This window comes from Nicotiana attenuata, unplaced genomic scaffold (genome assembly GCF_001879085.1).
Source record: "Nicotiana attenuata strain UT unplaced genomic scaffold, NIATTr2, whole genome shotgun sequence".
NCBI classification, from domain to species: Eukaryota; Viridiplantae; Streptophyta; class Magnoliopsida; order Solanales; family Solanaceae; genus Nicotiana; species Nicotiana attenuata.
The window spans coordinates 120,144-145,843 of NW_017672911.1; the positions used below are offsets into that span (position 1 = coordinate 120,144).

Below are 25,700 nucleotides of genomic sequence, written 5' to 3' on the forward strand. Positions count from 1 at the left end.
TCCGGACATACGCCGTCCCATATTTTCCTACGGACCCTCCGGGACAGTCAAATCACGGGTCCGGGTCCGTTTACCCAAAACGTTGACCAAGGTCAAATTAATTCATTTTATAATCAAAACTTATTATTTTTCTCACAGAATTCATATTTAAGTTTTCCGGCTACGCGCCTGGACTGCGCACGCAAATCGAGGCAACCCCAAATGAGGTTTTCAAGGCCTCGAAAGCACAAAATGAGTAAGGAAACAAGTGATGACCCTTTGGGTCGTCACACTGGGCGTGCCAGAATTTGTAGACAATAAATTGCGTCGGGAAAATAAAATCAAGACCAAAAAATATTGCAACAATCGTAGTATTTTATTTCGAATATTTGAGTATTACAATCTCTATGAATCCTCTGATTCTTCTTTCCAATAGTAAATAAATTCAAGTGCTTTTGAGCTTGATCTTGAATCTATATTCGTTTCCACGAACGATGATCTTGAATTCAATTAGCACGAACTTTGATTCGAACTCGTACTCTTTGAATCTTGACTTGTTCTTCATTCTTGAGGTTAAACTTGATTTCTTGAGCATAAGTTGTTCGTTCTTGAGCTTGAACTTGATTTTTGAACTTGAACTTGATTGCTTGAAGCGTGCCACATCACTTGACACATGACACCAAACTGGGCCACTAGGAATATGACATATTGGGCCTAATGAAGTGGGCTCATTACTTGTAGCCCAATTAAATGGGCTAACCCAATGCATTAAGACTTATTTATTTAATCCATATATATTGGACTTATATAATTAATTCAATTATATTACCCCATAATATTTATTTGGACCGATGTATCTTGAAATTAAAATATAGTCAAAATTTAATTGAATTTAAATTCAATAAATTTTGCATGCCTACAGCATGTTAAGAGCATCTTTTATAGCACAATAGCCTCATCAATGACCTACTTCACTGGATAACGAAGTAGATACGAAATAGACTAACTTTAAAAAATGTCAAAAAAAGACCTGTCTGCTCCTTTACACGAGAAGAATCTGGCCCCGCTCATCCCGAATAATAACAGACATTCTTGGTCCGCTTGCAGGTGAAGTCCAGTAGATTGAGAACTTTGAATTCCCTATAGATAAAAGATCAAGAGAAAGTTGGTATTATACTACAAGGTAATGTAAATCTTGAAACAACCGGCAATAATTGAGGCTGAATCACCTTTAATTTGGCTCTTCAAAAGAAGGATATCTCTCCCGTTTTCTTTTAAGGAACTCAAAGCCAAATTCCCTAGTTGCAATATGGAATGTTGCTTCATCAGGAGACTCTGCTTCATAATTTTAGCTGCCAGTCTCCTCATTTAACTCAGGAATCGCAGTATGACAAAGTTAAAGTATCCTAAAAAAATAGCAAGATGACATCTGCATTTGGCTACTTTATCTAATTCCCCTTCATAAGTCGGTTATCCTCAAAGCTGAACCCTTTTATTGCAGGCCTGATCTCATTTTTAGGAGTGACAACCGTCTCTAATTCAATTATAATGAGTCTGTGAAATTTCATCTTACCCGCCAAGGTCCTCTGCCATCTGCTTTGCAGCTGCAAGTTCAACATTACTGGCTCGTGTTCCATATGCATTACCAGGAATGGAGCATTTTAGGAAGTCCATTTGGTTGCATGTCAAAGTACCAGTTTTATCCGAGAGGATGGTATCAACCTGCCCCAACTCGTCATTTAAGTTTGATGTCCGTGCTTGAGCAGGAGTTCCTGTCTTGTCAGCATACATATTACGTAATATCCTGGTTTATGAACAATGCCTGTAGGACCTTCACTACTTCAATAGAAACATAGAGGGAAATAGGAATTAAATAACCATATAATATTAATGCGGTGATCAGATGGAAAATGCCTGACACCTCAGGCCTATCTGGATCAGTTGTATGATTGTTCTTGTCCTTAGGCTGCATATACCACCAGTTTGGAACCAATGGAACTGATAAATGATATCTTGTCCAAATTCATGTACAGCTATATAGAAGAGCCATAGCAATATCAGTATACATGTGGACTGTATTTATATTGTTTATTTTTTGTGAGTTCGAAGGAAGTTGATCTTTGTCTAGTGCGATATAGACAGCTATAAATTTAAAATATTTCTAGTGGTAGGGGTACATCTTCCTTCCTAAAGCAATGTAACGAATAGAAAAGGTTCTTTTCCTGTTATTCTTTTTACTTTTAGCGATTCATATGGTGCTTTATCTTATAATCCTGTTAATTCATGTTCATGACAGACTTAAAAGGGTCCTGACTAATAACGATCAAGGATGATTTACTCTTTAACAAAAGATTCATTCATTGTAAACACGTAAACTTTACCCAGTATTTTCACTAATTTAACTTCTTGTTTTTTATCATCAAGACTACGAGGACCTTAAAGGAGCCTATAAGAAAAATAGAGAAGTAAACATTGTAAAATGTCTAGAAGAGCTTTTCAAAAGCTCTTCATGAAATCCATAAGCAGAAGCTTTTAGATCTATTGGTTTCTGGAAATCAAACCAAAACCCTTTCCTAAACCTTTGCAGTCCATCAAGGCAGACACAAATTTAAAGGAGGAGATGAAAGACGAAGGCTAGAGCACTGACCTATCAGCAAGCAGGCAGAGAGACGATAACATGGATAGCAGAAAAGCAGAGACCAAAGCAAAACAGAGCATGTTCCAAAATTTATTGGGCGGTCACAGCTAAGCAGCCTGGTAAACTGTCTCATAAAGATCAAATTAGCAGAAACAAGGACAGCAAAAGTGAACTGGCTTCAAGGGTTAACGGTTAACGCCAGAAGTACGCTACACATGCCCATCAAAGTGCTGGTGTTGCAGAGCTACACATCGCCAAAAGCGGGTTTAGCACATCAGTAACGGGTAACCAAAGAGAGGCGCGTGCCAATAGGACAGAGAGTGGGAGAATTCAGCAGAAGGTTTTAGTGTCGCAGAAAGCGGCTGTGTAAAATATGACAAAAATACCAAATTAACCCCAGAGTTCATGCAATTTCAATAGCCCAACAAGACAACGAAAGGACTTTACCGTAATTTCCGGAATTAGGACGGCGAAGAGGACCTTAACTGTCGCTTCTAAATAGTACGAAAATCAGTTCTGTACTCCAAGCGGTGGTTCTTTGGCATATAAAATCTCCATTTACGGTTCCCTGTCATCCTCAATTTTATTGCCAATACCATGGAACATGACATCTTATTAACTATTCTTTGTTTTCGATTACTTCTGTCAACTAGTACTAATTGCAGTTGTCTTTGGGAGCAAATTTTTCTCTCAGTTGAGGAAATGTATTGACATTATCAATACTTATTTTACTCTGGTTCCTTTCTTTCCATAGACCCAACAGACACATGCTGGAATTGTTCTCCATATCTTTCAGTTCTTTATTGCATTTGCAGCCCATCCAGCTGCTAGAGAGCTCCTTAACAGACAGTGGCATCATCCATTTTATCCCAATAATGTTAATTTATAAAAGAAAAGTTCCAAAGTTGTCTAGCTAAACAGCAATGCAGAAACAGATGACTACTGCCCTCCACCTCCTTTTTACACATAAAGCATTTACTGAAAGATCATCATTTCTCTTTTCTGCAAATATATCTGAGTAAGGCATGCGTCATCTCCTAGCACCCAACAAAAACAAGCTATATTAATGGGGACTTTAGGATCTCCACCTCTTCCCCAAGGCCATGAAAGGAACTGGACACCGATGGTTAGCCTCCTGTAATATGGCTTTACAGTAATGTCCCCGCTGCTATGTGCAGTCCAAAAGTCGATGTCTTTAGATCATTATTGGGATAAAGTGAACACAAGCTCTTCAGAATTTTGCTTATCTGTTTAGTTGATTTGTCTAATGCTTATTTTTGGCCAATCTGATCTATTATCTGTTTATCCTTTCAAATTCCACGTGATCAAGATGTGCTTAATGGTAGGGGTGTAATTAGTAGTTTCATGTAACAATAGCGGAGGAAATGAAAACAGAAGCAAAAACATAAGTGGCATAATTGGTGTGGCGTGATTGGCAGTTTGATTAGAAAAGCAAAGAGTTGAATTAGTTAAAAGAAATTCCACATTCACTCTTTTATCTGGTATATTTATTCACCAAACCACATAGCAAAATTGAATGCAGCAGAAATTTCCACATCTAATATGTAGAAGAACCCCCGTGTGCTGATACTTGACTGCCTCAAAAAAATGATCAGGTAAAAACAGGTGCAGAAGAGTTACCCCAAGAACAACTAATATGAGTCATGTATATGCAATACACATAACAGAGAGATAAAGAAGTAATAACTCAGAGCTTTATCGGATGACAATATCACAAATAATCCAGAGCTCCAAAAATAAATTTGGAGAAAAGCCCAAAAAATGGAATTTGACATGTATTATATTCGAATCAATGGGAATATTCCCATAAGCGAGAAGCAGACAGTGACCTTGTAGAAAGTTTGTGAAAGAGAATACAGCCACAGTAAACTTTCAAAGCAATACTTTGATAACCAAGTAACAGTGTTGGATACTTCTGAAAGATAAAGTCAGGTTACATCTGTATTACCTCGACATACTCGAAGATAGCTCAACTGCCAGAGACATACCCAATCAATATGTCAAATTGCTCTAGCCACCTTTCATTCTCCCTCATTTTTACAGAGCATACTCCTTATCTCAAACAATTCCTATAAATCTTTCGACAAAGCAATACCAAAGTGCTTTTTCTCTTATTGCTTTCATCATCAATTTATACCATCTGGCCTAGATCTTCATCATCACTATCCAATAAGTAGTCCCCCTCCTCATCCTCGCTATCCAATAAGGAGTCCTCTGTATCATAATTGTCATCACCTGGTTGATCCAATCTTGCTCGAAGCCAGTCTTCCTCATCCAGCTCCTCAACATCTTCATCCTCCTCCCCTTCAGAGAAAGCCGAAATCCTCGCGCCAGAAAGCTCCAACTTCTCAACAATATCATCCATCAAACTTCCTACACTAGTACCCTCCTCACTTATCCCACCATTAAATTCACTCACAGAAAACCGCGCATTACTCCTACCCCATGACTCCCTCCTCCTCTCAAGCTTTAACACTAAATCCTTCTCCTTTATCTCCCCATTCTCTACCCCATTCCAAGGAATCCATAAATCAGCATGCCTCCCCAATGCCCTGTCCATATCCCCAACTACTACAGTTCCCAAATTAGCTTCCTTTGCTCTCCTCAACATATCACAAAAATCTGAATCATCAGAAACCAAAAACAACCAATCAATCCCTCTAGTCATTGAATGCTGCATTTGCTTTTTCAATGCCCAATCTGCAGCCTGTGGCTTATCCGCCACCGTCTTTACAAAAACCCCAGCTCTCCTCAACTCAGCTGCTAAACCATACCCCACTTTTGGTGTTATCAAACTCCTAGCAGCCTCTATATACTTGTAATTACCATCAACATGCCTCTCTTTAAACTTCTGCCTTTTTTTCCCTTTAAGTGACCTCATACGAGAGAGCTTTTTTTGCCTTTCTCTCTCATGTAACTGCTTAAAATGCTTCTTTAAATCCAAGTTAGTCTTACATTTTCGGCCACAAACAGAACAAATGTAAGGTTCAGAAGAGGTTACAGCACCTTTACGTTCGAGAACATCAAGATGGCGCCTTTCGCGCCTTTGTTCAACAACCCACTGAGGAAGATGGATGAAAGCATGGCGATTGGCATATGCAGACATATCTACGACTTCACCAAAGCATTGTGCTACTTTTTTCAATGACATGGCTGCTTCGTAAGGCGGGCCTCGTGGCGGTTTGTTGTCTAAGTCCCACAAGATTACGACTTTTTTGGGTTTTGCAGTGTATAGTCCTTCATTGGTTCGTTCCATGTCGATTTCTTGACCAGCTGCACAGGAACTTATGTGGTGCCATTTGATGGGGGCAATTGGGGAATTGGGTTTGAAGGAGAAAGTGAGATTTTGGTGTTTGGTGGGAAGCGGGGTTGGGAAGAAAGAAGAGGTTTTGAGATGAATGGAACTGAAGATGGTTGTACTCATCAACATTTTTATCACTGGTTAGGAGGGGAAGAAACAAGGTTTATTGGTAAAGGCTTTGAGAGGACACTTCAATCGCATCATAATCCAAGTATCCAACTACACAGTATTACCATTCCTAGGTGCGTAACCCACGAAATTTAGACCCAGAAAATCTTTTTGGGTAAATTGTTGGTCCGCAAAAAATTGTGGTGGTTACTGGACTCTGTTAGAGAGTTCTTATACCCACTTAACTTGCCTGACCAAAAGTCCTGTAAACAAATGGAAGTGTTAACATCGGGCCACATGCGCAACTCTTCGAGGGTGTTTAGATTGGCTTATAAAAAGTAGTTTTTAAACTAAAAGTCAAAAGTCATAAGTTGGTAATACCTAACTTTTAGCTTTTGGCTTATTTTTGTACTTTTTATGTTTAAAAGTAAGTGCTTTTAAGCATTTTTTTTATTATTGTCAAACACCACACAAACTAAAAAGGGACTTAAAAGCCAATAAGCACTTAAAATAAGCCAATCCGAACACTCTCTTTCTCTTTTCCTTTCATTCCCCCACCTCAGACAATTAGTGGTTGTTTTTAAAGTTTTTGAATATTTTTGTTTTTGAACTTCTTTAATTTGCTGAGACTTTTATAAGTTTGTAGAATATTGAAATAAAATGTGACTTAAATCTCCAACTGAGTTTTGAAAGCCTACCTGTGTGCATTCCTTCTCAAACAGTTTGATTTTTTTTTTTGTTGATAAAAGTTGTAAAAATGGCGTGTGGTAGCCACAAAATAAGGTGGTGTTTATTTTTTTATCCACCAATTCTAATGCTGAGCCAAAATAGTCACTACTCTATTAAAATTATTTTAAAAAAACAGTTTTACCCTTTCTTCTATTCTTATATTCCCAAACCCTTATTTTATACATTCAGAGGCAAAATTTGAGAGTCCCTCAGTATCAGTATCTTTCCTTGCATGCAAATCAAGTTCGATTTTGTTCATGCCCAGCGATTCTCTGCGTGTAGTTTGTTGCACTTAATCTCTTCTCCTTTGTCATCTTCTCTGCATCGAACCAGCGAACTGGTATGTTTTTCATTTTGCTTTTATGCATTTTTATTTTTGTATAACTGTAATCGCAATCAATGTTGTGTTTGGCATCAAGTATGTGTGAAATTTAAAAAATAATGATTATAACTTGATTCAGTGTGGAATAAGGAGCGGATTTTTGTGAGGAAGTTATTCAGAACTTTTTTGTATTGAAATGTGTTTGTGGTTCAATCAATATATTTGATTATGTAAGGATATTTCATAAAAATAGTCGTACGAATTCATAAGCTAACTGTGTTTATGAATTTTTAGTTAACTGTGCTTCTACAAAAGTTAAGGACCAAGTGTCATTAACTTTTGACCTTGGAAGTCGAAGTTCAGGACCATGTGTCCTTAACTTTTGAACTTGGAACTCTAACTTCAGGACCAAGTGTCCTTAACTTTTGAACTTGTAAGTCAAAGTTCAGGACCAAGTGTCGTTAACTTTTGAACTTGTAAGTCTAAGTTAAGGACAATGTGTCCTTAACTTTTGAACTTGAAACTTGAAGTTCAGGACCAAGTGTCCTTTAACTTTTGAACTTGTAACTGTAAGTTCAGGACCAAGTGTCCTTAACTTTAGAATTTGGAACTCAAACTTTAGGACCAAGTGTCCTTAACTTTTAAACTTGTAAGTCAAAGTTCAGGACCAAGAGTCCTTAACTTTTGAAATTTAAACTTGAAGTTCAGGACCAAGTGTCCTTAACTTTTGAACTTGAAACTTGAAGTTCAGGACCAAGTGTCCTTAACTTTTGAACTTGTAACTGTAAGTTGAGGACCTATTGTCCTTAACTTTAAGATGCATTTACTTAGTCCTGGATTTTAGTCCTAATTTTTTTTTGTTCTTTTTCCTTCTTTGTAGTGTGCTAATGGAAGGAGATCGTGTTTTCGAGTTTGATGTTTGGCGTAATTCGTTGAGCTATTGGAAAGGAGATTTACAGTATAAGGAAACAATGTAACACACAATGACCCTAATTCAATGACATTCAAGGTTTTTGACCATGAAGTAAAGTTTACACGTGAAGCGTTTCATATAATTACTGGTTTAAAATGTTCTTCTTTAGTGACTTCACAGTTTTGCGTAAAAAAGAGAATAGGCTTTCGAAAGTTTACTTCACTGGAAAAGATAGAATTGAGTTAGGCGATTTGTTTAATTTTATTACTAGTCAACCAGATGGTACAGCTGCATCATTTGTAGGTAGTGATGATGATGCGGTGAAGTTGGCAACAATTTATTTTGTTGAATCTGTTTTGATGGGGAAGCGAAACAATCGGAATGTGTCCGAGCAGCTAATGAAAGTAGATGACGATGAACTCTGCTCTTCTTTCAACTGGGGCTCTCTTTGTTATGATACGTTAGTAAAATCATTGAAGAGTTGTTTGAAGCCCAATGGGAAAGAGAAAGAGAAAGACAAGGATAGTTATACTATACTTGGCTTCCCTTTCGCTTTTTGTGTTTGGATTATGGAAGTATTCCCTATTTTCTAGGAAAAACAATTTGTGAACTTCAGAGAATGTGGGTTTCCTCAGATGTTATGTTATTCAGATATGAAATCTCCACAATATGATTCTCTGTGTAAAAAATACTTCCATAATAAAAATGTAAGTAAATCTGATTACTAGCTATTTTTTTGGTTATGTGTTTTAGTTCTGAAAACTTACGTTTGTTTCCTTATATAATAGGTGTATAAGTTGATCGAGTTGGTACCATTTGTTTCAATTGAAGAAGATGCGGGGCCTGTTAGTGTGCATGAGTCATTGTCTCAAGATCAAAGTTCAATGCCTACCTCCACACAATTTGATGAAGCTTGCTTAAGGAAATTGTTAAAGTAGGTTCTCTGTCTTTGAATAGCATTAGTTTTTTATTTGATTATTTTTGCTTAAGAGACTTTTTTATTTTTATGGTTTTTGATTCAGAGATTATCGGAGAAGTTTACAAAGGATATGCACGCAGAAGTTACTAGAAAAAATCAAAAAATAGCTATATCAGAAACAAAGATTCAAAAGGACATCAAGGTAATATAATTTATTTCAGTGCTTGTAACTCTAAGTTAAGGACACCATGTCCTTAACTTTTGAGCTTGTTAGTCTAAGTTCAGGACCAAGTGTCATTAACTTTTGAACTTGAAACTTGAAGTTCAGTACCAAGTGCCCTTAACTTTTGAACTTGGAACTCAAAGTTAAGGACCAAGTTTCCTCAACTTTTGAACTTTCAACTCAAAGTTGAGAACCAAGTGTCCTTAACTTTTGAACGTATAACTCAAACTTCAGGACCAAGTGTCCTTAACTTTGAACTCGGAACTCAAAGTTCAGGACCAAGTGTCCTTAACTTTTGAACTTGGAACTCAAAGTTAAGGACCAAGTGTCCTTAACTTTTGAACTTGGAACTCAAACTTCAGGACCAAGTGTCCTTAACTTTTGAACTTGTAACTCTAAGTTAAGGACCAAGTATCCTTAACTTTTGAACTTGCAACTCAAAGTTCAGGACCAAGTGTCCTTAACTTTTGAACTTGGAACTCTAAGTTAAGGACTGCCTTCCTTAATTTTTGAAGTTGGAACTCAAAGTTAAGGACTGCATGTCCTTAACTTTTTAACTTGTAACTTGAAGTTTAGGACTACTTGTCCTTAACTTTTTAACTTAATTTCTTTCACAGGATTTAAAGAAAAACCTAGGATGAAAGATTGATACTTTGTTGAAGATTCTTGTCAAACCTGATGAAAGGGATATAAAGAAAGAATCTAGTGTTCCAAGTAGTATAGATGCAATTGATAATCATTGCCATGGTACAAAACCTACTATTCCAATTAACAAAGATGCATGTGATGATCATTGTGATGATACAGATGTGCATGAAGAAGATCATTATGAAAGCGATTATAGAGTTGCGCATATAGAAGAAAAAACTGATATTAGCACTAAAATTGGGAAAGGTTAGATATAAATTTTGAATTTGTTGTCATTGAAATTTATATCAATTGCGTAACATATATAAACTTTTTAGTGATTACAAATATGTGTAGAATCTATTGATGGAGTGAAATTTCAAGATGTATTAGAATGTCAAGACCAGAAAAATCCAAATGAGACAGGAGTAGCAGAAACAATTTGTAAGTGTGGAGTGCAATATCAGGATTTAGAAAATCCATTGGGAACAAGTGTAAGTGAGATTTTATGCAAATTTGTTGAAGGAATATATGATCTCTCTACACCTCTCTCACTTAAATAGAAATTTGGAAATCAAAATAATGCCAATCAAGGTTAGATGGAATTTTCATGATATGTTGAATGTTAGTTTTAGTAAACTATTAGTAAAGGGTATTAATTGTAAATGTTACAGAATCTTTTGAAGCTACAAGGGAAGAAGATGGAGTGGACTATCAAGAGAGAAGTGGAGGACAATCTCATGACTTAGAAAATACCCAAGGAACAAGCATAAGTGAGATTATTTGAAAATGTATAGAAGGAATATATGATCTCTCTACACCTCGCTCTCTTACCGACAATATTGAAAGCCAAGAAAATGCTAGTGAAGATAATGATTTAACTGGCATGATCTTGACAGTTGCAAAAGGTTAGACGGAGTTTTTTTTTAATTTTATACATGTTTGTTTTAATCAAAGATTAGTAACAAGTACTAATTGTGTTAGCTCTTGTAAATATTTTGCAGAATCTTCTGAACTTGCAATCGACGATCATGGAGAACAGTTGCAAGATCAAGAAAATGCACAGTTGCAAGATAAAGAAAATGCAACCAATATGTCAGCTCGATTGTCTGTTGAAAAAGTACATGAAGGCAGCGTGGACAACACAAGTATTGATTGTGTCCCAAATATTATATTCATAATTGAAATTGTCAGTACATTTCAAAAATTATGTCCTTAGTTTTTGTCTATTCATTTGACAATTCATTGTAGAATTGATGACTTGCAGCAAACAAATGTATATGTAGTGTTGTCTGCAAAGCAAAACAAAGATGAAGCCGTTAACCAATATACTAGGAAAAGTAAGAGAGATAGTATTGGTTTTGATGGTCCATCATTTTTCTATTCTTACTCCTACTCCTCTAACTACACAAATGAACATTGATGAGGGTTTGTCTATGGAGGTTGAAGGAAATGTTGAAGAAGAGCTTGGTCGAGGGAAAAGGAATAAGAAGCTTAGTTGGCAATTGAAATCTCCTTTTGAACAAGAAAGAAAAACAGGAACATCGATGGCGCACAATGAAAATACTCCCAAGAATACGGGATGGATAAAATCAAAATATACTCGTACATGTATTTTTCATTATGCCAAAGATGATGCAAACTTATTGAAGAAAATCATTGGGTGGTTGGGCAAGGAGAAAAGGAAAGTCGCAAAAAAGCGTAAGTCCCTAAATGTATTTCATTATTTGTTAATTGCTTAAATTCGTGTCCTGAACCTGTAATTTTAAATTTAGGACTAAGTGTATTGAGCTTTAAATTCCTAAAGTTAAGTGTCCTTAACTTTTGAGATAGCAAGTCTAAGTTCAGGACCAAGTGTCCTTAACTTTTGAACTTGTAAATGTAAGTTCAGGACCTATTGTCCTTAACTTTTGAACATGTATCTTTAAGTTCAGGACAAAGTGTCCTTAACATTTGAACTTGTAAGTCTAAGTTCAGGACCTTTTGTCCTTAACTTTTGAACTTGGAACTCGAAGTTCAGGATCAAGTGTCCTTAACTTTTGAATTTGTAACTGTAAGTTAAGGACCTATTGTCCTTAACTGTTTAACTTGTTAGTCTAAGTTCAGGACAAAGTGTCCTTAACTTTTGAACTTGTAAGTCTAAGTTCAGGACCAAGTGTCCTTAACTTTTGAACTTGGAACTCAAACTTCAGGACCAAGTGTCCTCAACTTTTGAACTTGTAAGTCAAAGTTCAGGAACAAGTGTCCTTAACTTTTGAACTTGTAAATCTAAGTTAAGGACCTATTGTCCTTAACTTTTGAACTTGTAGCTGTAAGTTAAGGATTGCATGTCCTTAACTTTTGAGCTTCTTAGCATAAGTTCAGGACCTATTGTCCTTAACTTTTGATCTTCTTAGCCTAAGTTCAGGACTAGATGTCCTTAATTAGGAAATGAGGACTAACTTCTAACTTTGATATTTTCAAAAATTTTAGAGGAGAAACAAATATATATGCTGACGATAATGGTGTGAGAAAGAATCCATATAAATTGTACAATCAAAAAATCAGTGGCAAAATCTTCTTCCTTGAGCTCTCAAATAATAGCTTTGTACTTGATGATAAGGTTTGATAATTCACAAGGCATTTATTTTCTTTATTCTTAATTTATTGTTTTTAAATTATTTATGACTGATGGATTTGTTTTATTTTTTTGGCTTTTTATGAAGCATATTGACATTGCCCTGTATTATTTGAAAAAGAAGTAATAGTACCACCCTTGCGCCCATCTTTTTCGCTGCACAACTACAAATATACTTTTTGATAACTATATGCTACTTGTATATAAGGATTTCAATGAAGATGCTACAGTTGAGTTTTGGTGTGGTGATAATCAATTGTTTCTGACACCATATGTGTGGGGTGACAATCGTAGATGTGGAATTGCTTGGACAGAGGTTGACAAAATCTTTTTTTCCATGTCGGCTTCCTTAAGAAGATGATGATGTTGTGACACATTTTCTTTTGGGGGTATTGGACTTGAATGAGAAAAAGATTGATGTGTACGATTCCATATATAGTGAGCCATATGAGGGAGGAATGAATCACATTGAAATGTATGCACGCATGATCCCCCACTTGCTAAAGTTCTCACAGTTTGAGAAAATCACAAGTCTTTTGGAAATGCATTCAACAAACTTGATATTCAGTGGCAAAGATCACCACACCAAACTGGAATCGTACGTGTTATCATTTGATATATAATTTGCATGTGTTATAGATTTATTTTATTAAAGATATTGTTTAATTGACTCCATATCTTACATTTTTCTTAGGACTGATTGTGGTGCATTCCTAATCAAGTATGTGGAGTTGTTGATGATGGGAACGATGTGGAGAAATTCCAACCTGAAGACATAACAAACTTTAGAAAAGAACTTGCAGCAAATCTTTGGGCACATAGAGGGTGGAAAAGAAATTCTGGTTATGATACACCACCAGAAAATGCCGGCGACGACTATGATAGTGAAAATAAATTTTTCTGCCCAAAGGAGTTGTAGTTTAGTTGTAAAGAAAGTTAGTTGTAGTTGATTTTTTGAATAAAATTGCTGTAAAGAATCCATATGAATTATGAAATATCTTGTAAATTCTTCACAAGGCACTTTTATTTTATTTGCATAGCATAATTTTTTGTCACAACTATGCCAAATTAAAGTTTCAGAAGTAATATGAATGCATCATGTTATTAATTTCTTTATTTTTGTCAAGTATTGATTTGTCCATTTGTAATCCCTAAATTAAGTGTATTGAGCTGGTAAGTATTAGTTAAGGACCAAGTGTCCTTAACTTTGAACTTGGTAATCGAAGTTCAGGACCAAATGTCCTTAATTTTTTAACTTATAAGTCTAAGTTCAGGTCCATCTGTCCTTAACTTTTGAGCTTGAAACTTGAAGTTCAGGACCAAGTGTCCTTAACTTTTGAACTTGGAACTCAAAGTTAAGGACCAAGTGTCCTTAACGTTTGAACTTGGAATTCAAAGTTAAGGACCAAGTGTCCTTAACTTTTGAACTCGGACTCTAAGTTCAGGACCAAGTGTCCTTAACTTTTGAACTTGGAACTCAAAGTTAAGGACCAAGTGTCCTTAACTTTTGAACTTGGAACTCAAACTTCAGGACCAAGTGTCCTTAACTTTTGAACTTGGAATTCAAAGTTCAGGACCAAGAGTCCTCTACTTTTGAACTTGGAATTCAAAGTTAAGGATCAAGTGTCCTTAACTTTTTAAAATTGGAACTCTAAGTTAAGGACTGCCTGTCCTTAACTTTTGAACTTGGAACTCAAAAGAAACAAACAGCACGTAAGCGCAAAGAAACTTTGAAAATTCAGGACATTTGCTCAAATAAAATCAATCTAAATGAATCCAATTTATAGCAAAGAGTTAAAAGAGTAGATAAACATAAGTGGATATATCTATTATTCTCCATGCTTCCTTGAAAATGGATGGACTGCCGGAGAATATATACAAGTTGTTCTATTATGACCAATTCTTCTGGAACGACCACATTTGAATGTTATTTTTGAAGACTGGGTAGCTGGAATATGCCTTTTCTTCTACCTTCTACCTGGTGGCGCTTTGAAATCTGGAGGTTTAATAATTTGTGACTTAACTCTCTCTTGTACAATCCAAGAATCAATATGTCCTATAGGATGTATTTGTCTTTCATATGTTTTTAGCCAAGATTCATTTAAGTACCAGTGCAAGCAAAAGTTGGACTTCTTGATGTTTCTCTTCTCAATAGCTGCAATTGCGTGTATGCATGGTAATTCATCAAATTGAAACTGAAAACAATCACATGTTCTTTTGTTTGAGTCCACCAAGAAAGTAATTCCTTCTTCCTCAACTGTAGAACGCCATGAATCAACGGGGAAGACCTTCAATGTTGAAAAATTATAAGTTAGTATATTATGTTAAATTATCATTAAAATAATAAGCTAAACAACGAACATAATATTTACATTCAAAGTGAATGCTAAATCTATCTTTTTCTTCAATTCCTCTTCTACCTAACATGGAATGTCATAAAAAGTTCCTTCTGCTTCATTTCTTCTTTCATAAAACCAACGTTGTAGCTTCACTTGGATGAAATCCATCATTCTTAATATAGGCAGCTACCTTGCTTCTAATAGCACAGAATTCAATGACTCAACTATGTTTGTTGTGAGCATGTCATATCTACGTCCTGGACTACAAGAACGTGCCCACCTTTCCGGTGGTTCTTCCATCAAGTAGTCATAAGTCTTCTTATCTACTTTTGCTATATCTGACATGTATAGATCAAATTCTTTGCGCCTGTATACTCTTGCAGCACTTTGAAAAAGTTTTATGACCTCACTTTTTACTTTCCTTCGCTTTAGGTTCTGCTCCAAATGATAGATACAAATCCCATGGTAGCTTTCAGGATATACCTTTGCAATGCCATATACAATAGATTGATGCCTGTCTGATAAGAAAATTAAATTCTCATGGCTCCCAATTGCATTGCGAAGCTCACTAAAGTACCACTCATAGGAATTGTTATTTTCAGATTCTGCAATTCCAAAGGCTAGTAGGAAAATTTGGTTATTTGCATCCTTTGAAACTATAATCATTGAAACACCACGAATTTGACTTCAAAAAAGTTGCATCAATAGAAATCACTTGTCTACAATGATTCCAACTAGTTATTGATGATCCATATGCATAAAACATATAAAGAAACCTGAAAATACACTATAACAGAAGGTTAACATAAGTTAAGGACAGTTAGTCCTTAACTTAGACTAACAAGGTCAAAAGATAAGGACAGGCAGTCGTGAACTTCAGGTTACAAGCCCAAAAGTTAAGAATAGGTAGTCCCGAAGTTAGATTAACAAGCTCAAAAGTTAAGGACACTTGGTCCTTAACTTAGAGTTACAAGTTAAAAAGTTAAGGACATGCAGTCCTTAACTTAGAGTTACAAGTTAAAAAGTTAAGGAATGTAGTCATTTACTTGGAGTTACAAGCTCAAAAGTTAAGGACATGAAGTCCTGAACTTAGAGTTACAAGTTCAAAAGTTAAGGACACCATGTCCTTAATTTTTTAACTTGCAACTCTAAGTTAAGGACCAAGTGTCCTTAACTTTTTTACTGGTTAAGGACAACATGTCCTAAAGTTTATAAAACAGACTAATAATCTTTTTTTTGATTGTTTACCTGTTATTGTCGTCTATCTTTATGTTAGTATATGTTCCCGGGTTTTTACTTTTCATCATATATGTAACGACCCGAACAGTCGTTTTGAGCTTTTGCACTTTGATCGCTAGTTCACAGGCATGACTTTCCCCGTGTAATGCATTATGACTGATGTTGATCGTTGGTTTTGGTTTTCAGAAAAACTGGAATGAATTTGAAAGAACAGTCTCAGTTGAAAGCTTTGAATTTGAAAAGTTTGACCAAGATTTGACTTGATTGTATATGATCTCGGATCGGAATTGTTATGGTTTGGTTAGCTCCGTTAGGTGATTTGGGACTTAGGAGCATGATCAGAATGCATTTTGGAAGTCCGTGGAAGGTTTGGGCTTGAATTGGCGAAATTGAGATTTCGGTGTTTTCCGGTTGATAGGTGAGATTTTGATCCGGGGGTTGGAATAGAATTCCGAGAGTTGTTGTAGCTTCGTTATGTCATTTGGGATGTGTGTGCAAAATTTCAGGTCATTCGGACGAGGTTTGATAGACTTTTTGATCGAATTCGGATTTCGGAAGTTTTGGAATTCTTAGGCTTGAATCCGAGGGTGATTTGATGTTTTGATGTTGTTTTGAGCGTTCCGAAGGTTGGAACAAGTTTGAATTATGTTATGGGGTGTGTTGGCATGTTTGGTTGGGGTCCTATGAGGCTCGGAAATGTTTTGGAAGAGTTTTTGGAAGATTTTGGCGTTTTGATTATAAGCATGTAATGATCCAAAGGTCCATTTTTAGTTCTAGAGATCGAAATTTGATTTTGAGACTTCCGGAATTTTGATAATGAACTATAGGAGTGATCTGGAAAGTTTGGTCTAATTTCATCAAGTCGCGATTGGGTTTTTGACGCGAATCATGAGTTAATTGTTTAACGAGCGAAATGGATATCACACTGAGCAAGCGAGCTCCGAATTGAGTTTCGATTGAAGGACTATGTTCGTATCATTATTTGTGACTCATAGGAACAAGAATCATCGAATTCCAAGTTCGTATGGTAGAGTTAGAACCTTTTTAGTGAAAATAAATATTGCAGGTGCAGCAGGATCTGGTGCGCACCTTTAGCGACCAGATTTGTCACTTTTAGCGACGAGAATGGGTCTTTTAGCGACCAGAACAGGTTTATTAAAGGTTGTGTTTTTAGCTCATTTTGACCTTTTTTTTGGGTGAAAGAACACGGCTTGGGGCAATTTTTGAGCAAGAAATCATGGGAAATCTTGAGGTAAGTCACTTATGATTATTTCTACTTCATAATATTGAATTATCATCGAATAATCCGACTAGATTACATGAGTTTGAGGTGTAAATTGAGGATTTGGACCTAGGGATTTGAAAATAAGATTTGAAGATTTGGAGGCCGAATTGTTATCGGAATTTAGTAATTTTGGTATGGTTGGACTCGTGGTGAGATAAGGAACCCGTTGATGTGAAAATTTCTGAGTTTCGAGAAGTGGGCCCGGGGCTCGGGTTTTGCTAATTTCGGGATTTTTGATATTTTTCGATTGTTTTCGCTTGGGCTTTGTTCCCTTAGCATATTGTGACGTATTCGTTCTGGTTTTGGATAGATTCGACGCGCGTGGAGGCCGATTCGAGGGGAAAAGGCGTTGTGAGCTAGAGATATCGCTAGTTCGAGGTGAGTAATGATTGTAAATGATATCCTGAGGGTTTGAAACTCCGGATTGCACATCGTAGTGCTATATCGAGGTGAGACACGCGCTTGATGATGAGCGTGTGGTCGTTTGCTATTGGGGATTGTGACTTGATCCGTCCCGATTGATGCTTTTACCGCGTATTTGATTGAAGCTTATTTGTTATCATCATAATTTGGACTGGTTGCCATATTTGGGCTTCGTGCCAACCATTTGAACCCTCCAGGGATTTTTATCACTATTTCCTCACTGTTTTGACTTACTACTTGAACTCAGTTGTACCGTTTTCCACTATTTTACAACTCAGCCACTTCTATTCGATTTTAAAACTAAAATGATATATTAAATGACGTTTTGGGCTGAGAACTACCGTTTTACAAATGCCTGAAGGGCTTATGTGATTTCTGGACTGAGTATGGCCGAGGGCCAATTGTGAGGATACTATGGGATCGGGCTGCGCGCCGCAGCAGTGCTATACTGATACTGATGTTAGGCCAAGGGCCTAGACTTGATGCCGCGAGATGGCTTGATATTGCGCTTGGGCCGTAAGGGGCCCCTCCCGGAGTCTGCACAACCCCAGTGAGCGCCGTCGATGATAAACGGATCGGGCTGCACGCCGCAGCGATATGTGGATCGGGCTGCACGCCGCAGCGATATGTGGATCGGGCTGCACGCCGCAGCGGTACTAGTACTGTTCTATGTGTTTACTTTATTTCCTTTGCTTGCCATTATCTGTTGTCTGTGCTACTTCATGCAATATCTACCTGATTGCCTAGCATTATCTGATGACTGAGTGTTGTGCCGAGGGGCGGATTTCTGTGCTTATCTGCACTATTTGTTTGCATTCATTTGCAAGACCGCTGAAAAAGTCATTTTCAAAAGAGGTTTAAACTGAGCTAAGATGTTTCTCTAAAGATTTCACAGTCTCACCGTCTTTCTCAAAAGGGTTTTGCACTGCTCTATACAGCATGATGATTTGTTATACGTGATTTCTTACTGCTCAGTTGTTATTTACCTTTATTACTCACTGAGTTGGAGTACTCACTTTACTCCCTGCACCTCGTGTGCAGATGCAGGTATTTATCCACCCGTTAGCGGGTTTTGGCTGATCAGAGGCAGAGTTATAGGAGTTAGCGAGGTGACTGCCAGCGTTCGCAGCACCATTTTTCTCTCTTTTGTTCATTATTCCGGTTTTGTATATTTTAGACCTTGTAGTTGGATTTACACTCTAATAGATGCTCGTGACTTGTGACACTCCGATTAGGGCTGTGTTGGGTTGTAATTCCGCTAATTAATATCATGAAATCATATTTAAACTGCTTATGAACTGTCTAACTGCTTAAAAGAGGTGTTCTGAAATGGTCTGGCTGGCCTTGTCTTCACGAGAGGCGCCATCACGACCGGAGCGGGGCTTGGGTCGTGACAAGTTGGTATCAGAGCCTAGGTTACATAGGTCTCACGAGTCATGAGCAGGTTTAGTAGAGTCTCACGGATCGATATGGAGACGTCTGTATTTATCCTCGAGAGGCTGCAGAACCTTTAGGAAAACTTCACATTCTTGAATTCTTATCGTGCGTACTTGATTCAGCTTGAAAAGAAACTCTTGAAATTCCTTCCACGCGTTCGTATGCGCGCATGAGCGCTCAGTATCAGATGTGCCTTGATGGTTTGTGATTCCCCGATCGAGGGGCGAGGTGTAATCTCTGTGACTTTATGTTGGGCCAGTCTGGAGGACTTGAGGCCGGATCTTTGCCTATGGCTTGAGCACCGAGGTGCTGATTGTGTGAACACGTGGTTTTGAACTTATACGTTCGGTATTGTCCCTATTAGTGGAAGTGACGGCTGGATAGCCACGTGATGGGTATGTTAGTACTGCGAGATGTATTTATGTGACTTGGAAGTGACGAGGGAGGTCTGTTGGATGATAGATGAACTAATAAGTGCTTGATTTCCATTGTGACTGGATGTGTAGCCCCGAGTTATGGGCGCGTGAAGAATCTTTTCATGTCTCCTAGTTGGGAGTGAAGTAAATTTCATGTTGTGGTATGAGTTCAGACTCAGGAAGACTAAGTAACTGTGTTATGTGTATGACGGTGGAAGGTATACAGAAATGTTATATTGAGGCGAAACAGGTGGGTTATCTCCTGCGGAGTATTCTAAAGTGGTGTGATCCTTATGTGTATATTAGGAGATCTCACGTGCAAGTGAAAAGTACGTGTTGAAATTTGAAATTTCGGGTCACCTAAGAGAGTGGGCTTAGCTGTTGCGGGGATGAATGCGAGAATTGCAGAAGATTTACAGTACTAGATGATCTGTGTTTTTACAAGCTTACAAATGATTTGAGTTTAATCTCACTATGGTATTGTGGCATCAATAGAGTAAAAGTGTTATGAGTTATTGAGTGTATCTGGACCTATGGCTCCGAGCCAAGTGGGGGAGTCTATTGATTAGTTGATTGCACGGTTAGGTGCTATGTGTTATACCCCATTTTAAAATGGTTATAGTAAGGTACAACATATAGGCAATTTCGGATTTTATTAAAGTAAAAAGAGTCACCACCTAATTATTTCTAAGGTGAATTAGGACACCTAAATTGATTAAAGTATTAATAAAATATAACTCTTTAATGGTCTTCTTAACCTAAGATTTTCGGTAAGGGTTCAATTAATCTAAAGGGAAGGTTTTTAAGGCACCCATTAAGATCCATATCAAATGGTTAACCGACCGGACTTATATTAATTAAGGCCAAGTGTAAGTGAATGTTGTGTTTAAAGAAATCCACAAGTCTAGATGTGTAAGAAAGAGTATATTAACTTAGTGTATAAGAGTTAGTTAAACCCACGTTTTTGCCCATTTGTAAAGCTTAAATATTAATTCTGATAAGTTCAAATAAGAAAATCATAGTTGAAAACCAATGTTATTACCTAAAGAAGAAACGGGGGGCACTATCTTAAGCACACTCAATTTTCAATTCTAATACCTAGAATCTAAATCAAGTCAACCAAATTCTTAATATCTCTATGTCTAGATGTTGTATTAGTAAATGATAAAGAAGTATCCTAAGAACCTAGATGATTATAAATCGCTAGTTACTACCCAATGTATTGTCATTGGGTCAAATATTTATACAACTAAAAATAAAATAATCATGTAACTAGACTTAAAAGATAATCATACAAAGATAAAATGTTAGTCACCAATCATAAGCAAAAATAAGACAAAGGAGGGGATCTGCTAGACATCCATGTTTGGCTCTCAAACAGAAGAGTGAATATTTTTTATGAACTCGCTTTCAATAAGTGTAGAGGCTGGACGTGCGTAAGGATATGCGGCTACGGCGTTGTTGAGTCTCAAAGTAAAACTCTTCGGCTCCGGTGTTCATGTGAAACAAAGAAAGAAAACAGAACAATTAGAAGACATGTACATTGTTAACTATGAACAGCTAAAGTGAAAAAGTCATATTGTTTATCTAATTTCAATTGTATTTAAGCCATACCATTTACATCAATAGATTAAAACTTAGACATCATATATATTTAAAACAAACTCAATAGTCCAACTGGGACACATACAGCTAGTGGTACTAAATAGAGAAAGGCTCTTAAAAAATTAAAGAACAGGTATGTACCCAATACTTCTTAGAAAAATAACTATACATGATTTCTACTTTTTAAGGCATTGTTTCTGTTACTTAAGATTTGTATTAATACCTTCACAGATATCTATTTCATTTTGCATAAATAGAGCAACAGAGTTAAACCTATAGCTCAAATCAATTTATATACTAAACCCCAAATCATTCGGTGTATTTAGAAACAAAGTCTCATATTATCATTGGCTAATGGAAAATTTTTTATAACGGCTAAGTATTCCAAACTTCAACTAAGACTATAGGTCTATAATGTTAGTGGACTTGTTTTAATTAAAATAATTCTTAAGCCATGAAAATATATTCTCAGACTAATATTCCTACCTAACACAGAATATCCAAACAGAGGTATGGTTCTTCACTTAGGCAAAATAAGAATTATAAAAACATAGCCTGGTATACCCGATAATACAAAATAAAACAGAGCTTTTATACCAGTATTTTGTTTGGCACTTATCAATTACTTTATGCATACTCGTCCCAAACACTAAAACACCTTTTAGAATATGATTTCTATATCAAGCGATTCCTAAATCACATATGATAGTAAACAAATTAATACAGAAATAAATAAAAGTTTAGATCTAACCTTCTTGTGGGCAGTGAACTGTGGCGTCGACCTCGAATCTAGTCTCTCTTAATGAAGAAACTCGAACCTCAAGACGAATGAGTTCAAATACCTCGGTCGAAACTAATATCTACCAAGATAGAAAGAAAAGTTTTGGAAGAGATTCTTAGAGTTTTTGAGTGATAGAGTAGTAATGTTTTATAGAGTAAAGGGGCGACTGAACCCTGAAAAACCCCCTCTGTGAGCTCCAGAAGAGAATATTTTTAGGCCAGAAAGCTAGGGTTTTGAAGAGCGGGAACTTGAAATTAGAAGTTCAAAATCGACTGTTTGAATCCAAACGTTGGGAATTTTAGTCTTCACGTGACTTGGTCTGAGAAAGGACATATGAGATCAAATCAAATCTCTGAAAATTAGTCTTTCCTTCTCAGAAATTCAAAACGCCAAAAGCCTTTTGGCTTCTTGTGTTGACTAAATCTCGTTGCCAACAAGAGAGAGAGAGAGAGTCACGGGTTCCGAAAGGAGACAAAGAACTTACTTAAAATTGACGAGGCAAGCTTCTGCCATGGTCAAAGATACTGAAGCTTTGCTTGAAAGGGGGAAAGGGGTTAGGATTAGCGTTTCTTGGGGGAAACAAGACAAGAATACCTAGCTGATGTATTAAGATATTCTTGGGTTAAAAATAATTGGGCTGTATCTGATGGGCTAATTTGAAGTGGCTAAAATGCAAGACTTTTGGGCTGTTGAAATTCCAAAATAGCTACTCCAAAGAAGCCGAAAATGTTGGGCTATTTGGACTCCTTTCTTCTATTTGATTACTTGGACTTCTTTATAAGACAATATTATCAAATTAATATTTAATAGCCTTAGAAAAATTATAATTTCTAGTAACTTAATAAAATAGTTGTAAAATACTACAAAATAAATATTGCATAAAATATCATAATATTATTAGACTAAACTTTTTATAAAGTAGTAGTAGTAGTAGTAGTAGTAGTAGTAGTAGTAGTAGTAGTAGTAGTAGTAGTAGTAATCATAATGATAATAATAATAATAGTGATATTAAGTAGATAATAATAATAATAATAATTAGGTCTAGTTTGTGCTAAGAATGGTAAAATAACTATTCTTACATTATTGGTGATATTAGAAGCTTAAAGAAATAGTTTGGAAGAAAGGAGGGACAAAATTGGATGTCAACACTAAGTTGGTTTCATTTTGAGGCGTGCGAGTGAATCAGTTATGGCCTGCGGAAATTGAGACCGAGAATGGCTCGAGTAACAAAGGTTATATTATGCTTCAAGGGGAAAGAGAATCACGGATGTCTTGAGTGGTTGTTGGAAAAGAATTCTCGGTGCATAGAGCAGGAGGTTGTTTGGTTGTATTGAGATGAGGCTACATCATGCGGTATCAGGATGCTAATGAGGTTCGGGTGGTTCTGTTCATTGATCAGGTAAATTGCAGCTTGAATAAGAGTGAATGACTTGCGAGAATAGTTCTAATGTGTTCAAGAGTCTGTATACATCAATTGAGTGCTCTAAAGTTGCATAGGTTGTTAGAAACTGTTGTTTTCATTGGAAGAGGTCAAGACTTGTGGTATTTCTATGTGAATTATGGGATATTATGTATCAGTATCAGGAAAATAAAGGTAACAGACTTAGATTTGCAGGAAGTTCTTCAGAGTAAAGTATTCTGGAATGTGGTGTTTCTGGGAATATTTGAGAGAGTATTCAGCAGCTTATGGGTCTTATACAGTGTGGTCTTATGCTTGGGTCTCGTGAGGTAAGCCTGGGTTGAGGCATTGTGGTGCTATAACAAGAGGGAATATCAAGTTGATGATGAATCGGAAGAAAATTTAGATAGATGGAGTAGCTTGATAATAGACCGAATCGGTATGGTAATGATATGATTAATTCTTTGTATGTGTTCGAGGTAATGGGTTCTTACAGGTATTTTGCAGCAATGCTCTTGGGTTTTGATGGCTTTCTTAGCTTGGTCTAGTTAGAAGGATTCAGTCCTGGCAGTTTAATTTGTGCAAACGGAATTGGGAGAGTTCTTGTTGATTTCTACCGTGGTTGGAGAGGTGCATTTTCTACGAATATGAGAGGCATGGGATGTGTAATGATTTTCTTCTAGATGGGATCAATGGAAGTTCTTGACTAGTTGAGTGCGTAGATGTCTGTGGCTCGGAAGGGAGATAAAAGTTTTCATGTTATCCTTGGATGGTATGGTATATGCGGTATGTCGTGGAGGACCGAGACTGGCGTGTGCTAGGTTACAGTTCAGTTCTAAAAGGAAGTTCATAAAACTCTTAGGCAACGGGTAGCCTCAGATAATCAAGGAAATGGTACTGCTAATTGGAAGTGATTTGACGAGAGTATATGTCTCAGAAAAAGGGTAATGTGATTAAACTGATGATACTTCGGTAGTATTGCGGCATTTTCTTGTTGGATCGACTGGTGGTATTCGGGTATGCTTGGTGGCACAGGGAAATTTTAGAGTATCTATCGTGGAATGTTTGGGTATTAAAGGTGTGCATGTGTTCGGCCGGCGAAATTGGAATCAGATATGATGATTCATGTGCCGTGTGGATGTGGAGATGGAAGTTCTCATATACAGGCTATAATGTGGTTGTAGATCGTGTGTTTCGGCACTGTTTAGTAACTACCGGGATTTGGAGGCTCGAGTGGATCTTTCTTTGCTTGGTATGTTAGATTTTGGATATGATATTGGGGTGTAGACTGGTTGTCTCAGTGTTGGGTTATTCTAGACTATTGCGCTATGGGCTATGCCGGAAATGCCACGGGTTGAGTGGCGAGGTGCGTCGAATTATGTTCTAGCAGAGTGGTTTATATTTCAAAGACCCGGTGGACGGCTGGGAAGGATTGCCTTTCTTAATTGGGCCTTCGTGATGGATGTCAGTGCAGAGGTTTCTACCATTGATTCAGTTTCGGTGTTGAGAGACTTTCCGGATGCATTTCTTGTGGCCGGGCATGTCGCCGGGCGAGGTTGTGGATTTCTGTATTGATTTGGTGCCGGGCACCGTATCGTATGGCTCCGGTAGGAGTTGTAGTAGTTGAAGGAGCAGCTTCAGGCTTCCTTGATAATGAGTTCGTTGGCAGACCAATGTGGATGCGTGTTCTAGCTTGAGTCGGCTTGGTTGGCCCCAAATTGTATTGTTGAGGGATAGGTTGATTCGATCATTTTTGAGCTTGTTAGTGATCTGGGGAGATCTATGAGTTGCTTTTCTGTGTTGTGAGACGTTATGATTTGTTGGTTATGGGCACATGTGGTGCGGTTCTATTTGGGATTCATAGTGGAAGTCGAGCGGGGAAAAGTAATTGGGTGTTGCTCGGTGAATGGAGTATCGGTTATGACCTATCGGGTTGTGTGGTATATGCTATTTGTCTCACCGTGGGTATGATCATGTGCTTTGGTTCCAGACGTCAAATGGTGCGTGGTTGTCGCCTTCGAGCATAGTGACTTGAGGTGTTTCAGGTGGAGCAGTGCTTGGATAGGATCGTGCATTGCCGCGAAGCTATGTGGAGATATGATCTTGCGGGATAGAATCGTGTGTTCTATTCTATGACGTGAGACGGATTCCCAGCCTTGTGTTGTGGTGGTGCTGGTGAGCTTGAGGTACAACTCTTTCAATTGAGTCATTTTCACGATTTGAGTATGTTCGGACTGTTGCTTATTGGTGCGCGTAGTTACGCAAGTTGTGGCTTAGGCCCGTATTGATGTGTCATGTCACCAGGGTGGTGTGTTTGGTCAGAAGAGATCGTTGGGATCATTAATGAATACAAACGAATTCGATTTCAGCATGTTTGAT

The 25,700-nt window shown here is 37.2% G+C and overlaps 1 protein-coding gene across 5 annotated transcripts; it reads right to left on the reverse strand.

The window, feature by feature from the left end:
* Positions 1 to 841: 841 nt before the first annotated feature.
* Positions 842 to 6,257, reverse strand: LOC109214909. Of its 5 annotated transcripts, XM_019378874.1 has the most exons (3): positions 1,553 to 6,257; positions 1,209 to 1,277; positions 842 to 1,119 (listed from the first exon to the last, which is right to left on the reverse strand). In XM_019378874.1, exon 1 carries the CDS (start codon positions 6,066 to 6,068, stop codon positions 4,770 to 4,772), a length of 1,299 nt encoding a protein of 432 aa, XP_019234419.1. In that variant the 5' UTR covers positions 6,069 to 6,257; the 3' UTR covers positions 842 to 1,119; positions 1,209 to 1,277; positions 1,553 to 4,769. The 5 variants fall into 5 exon arrangements, with proteins under 5 accessions (XP_019234419.1, XP_019234417.1, XP_019234420.1 ...); XM_019378872.1 differs by having other exon boundaries at positions 842 to 2,979; positions 3,065 to 6,257; XM_019378875.1 differs by having other exon boundaries at positions 842 to 1,801; positions 2,627 to 6,257.
* Positions 6,258 to 25,700: the final 19,443 nt, after the last annotated feature.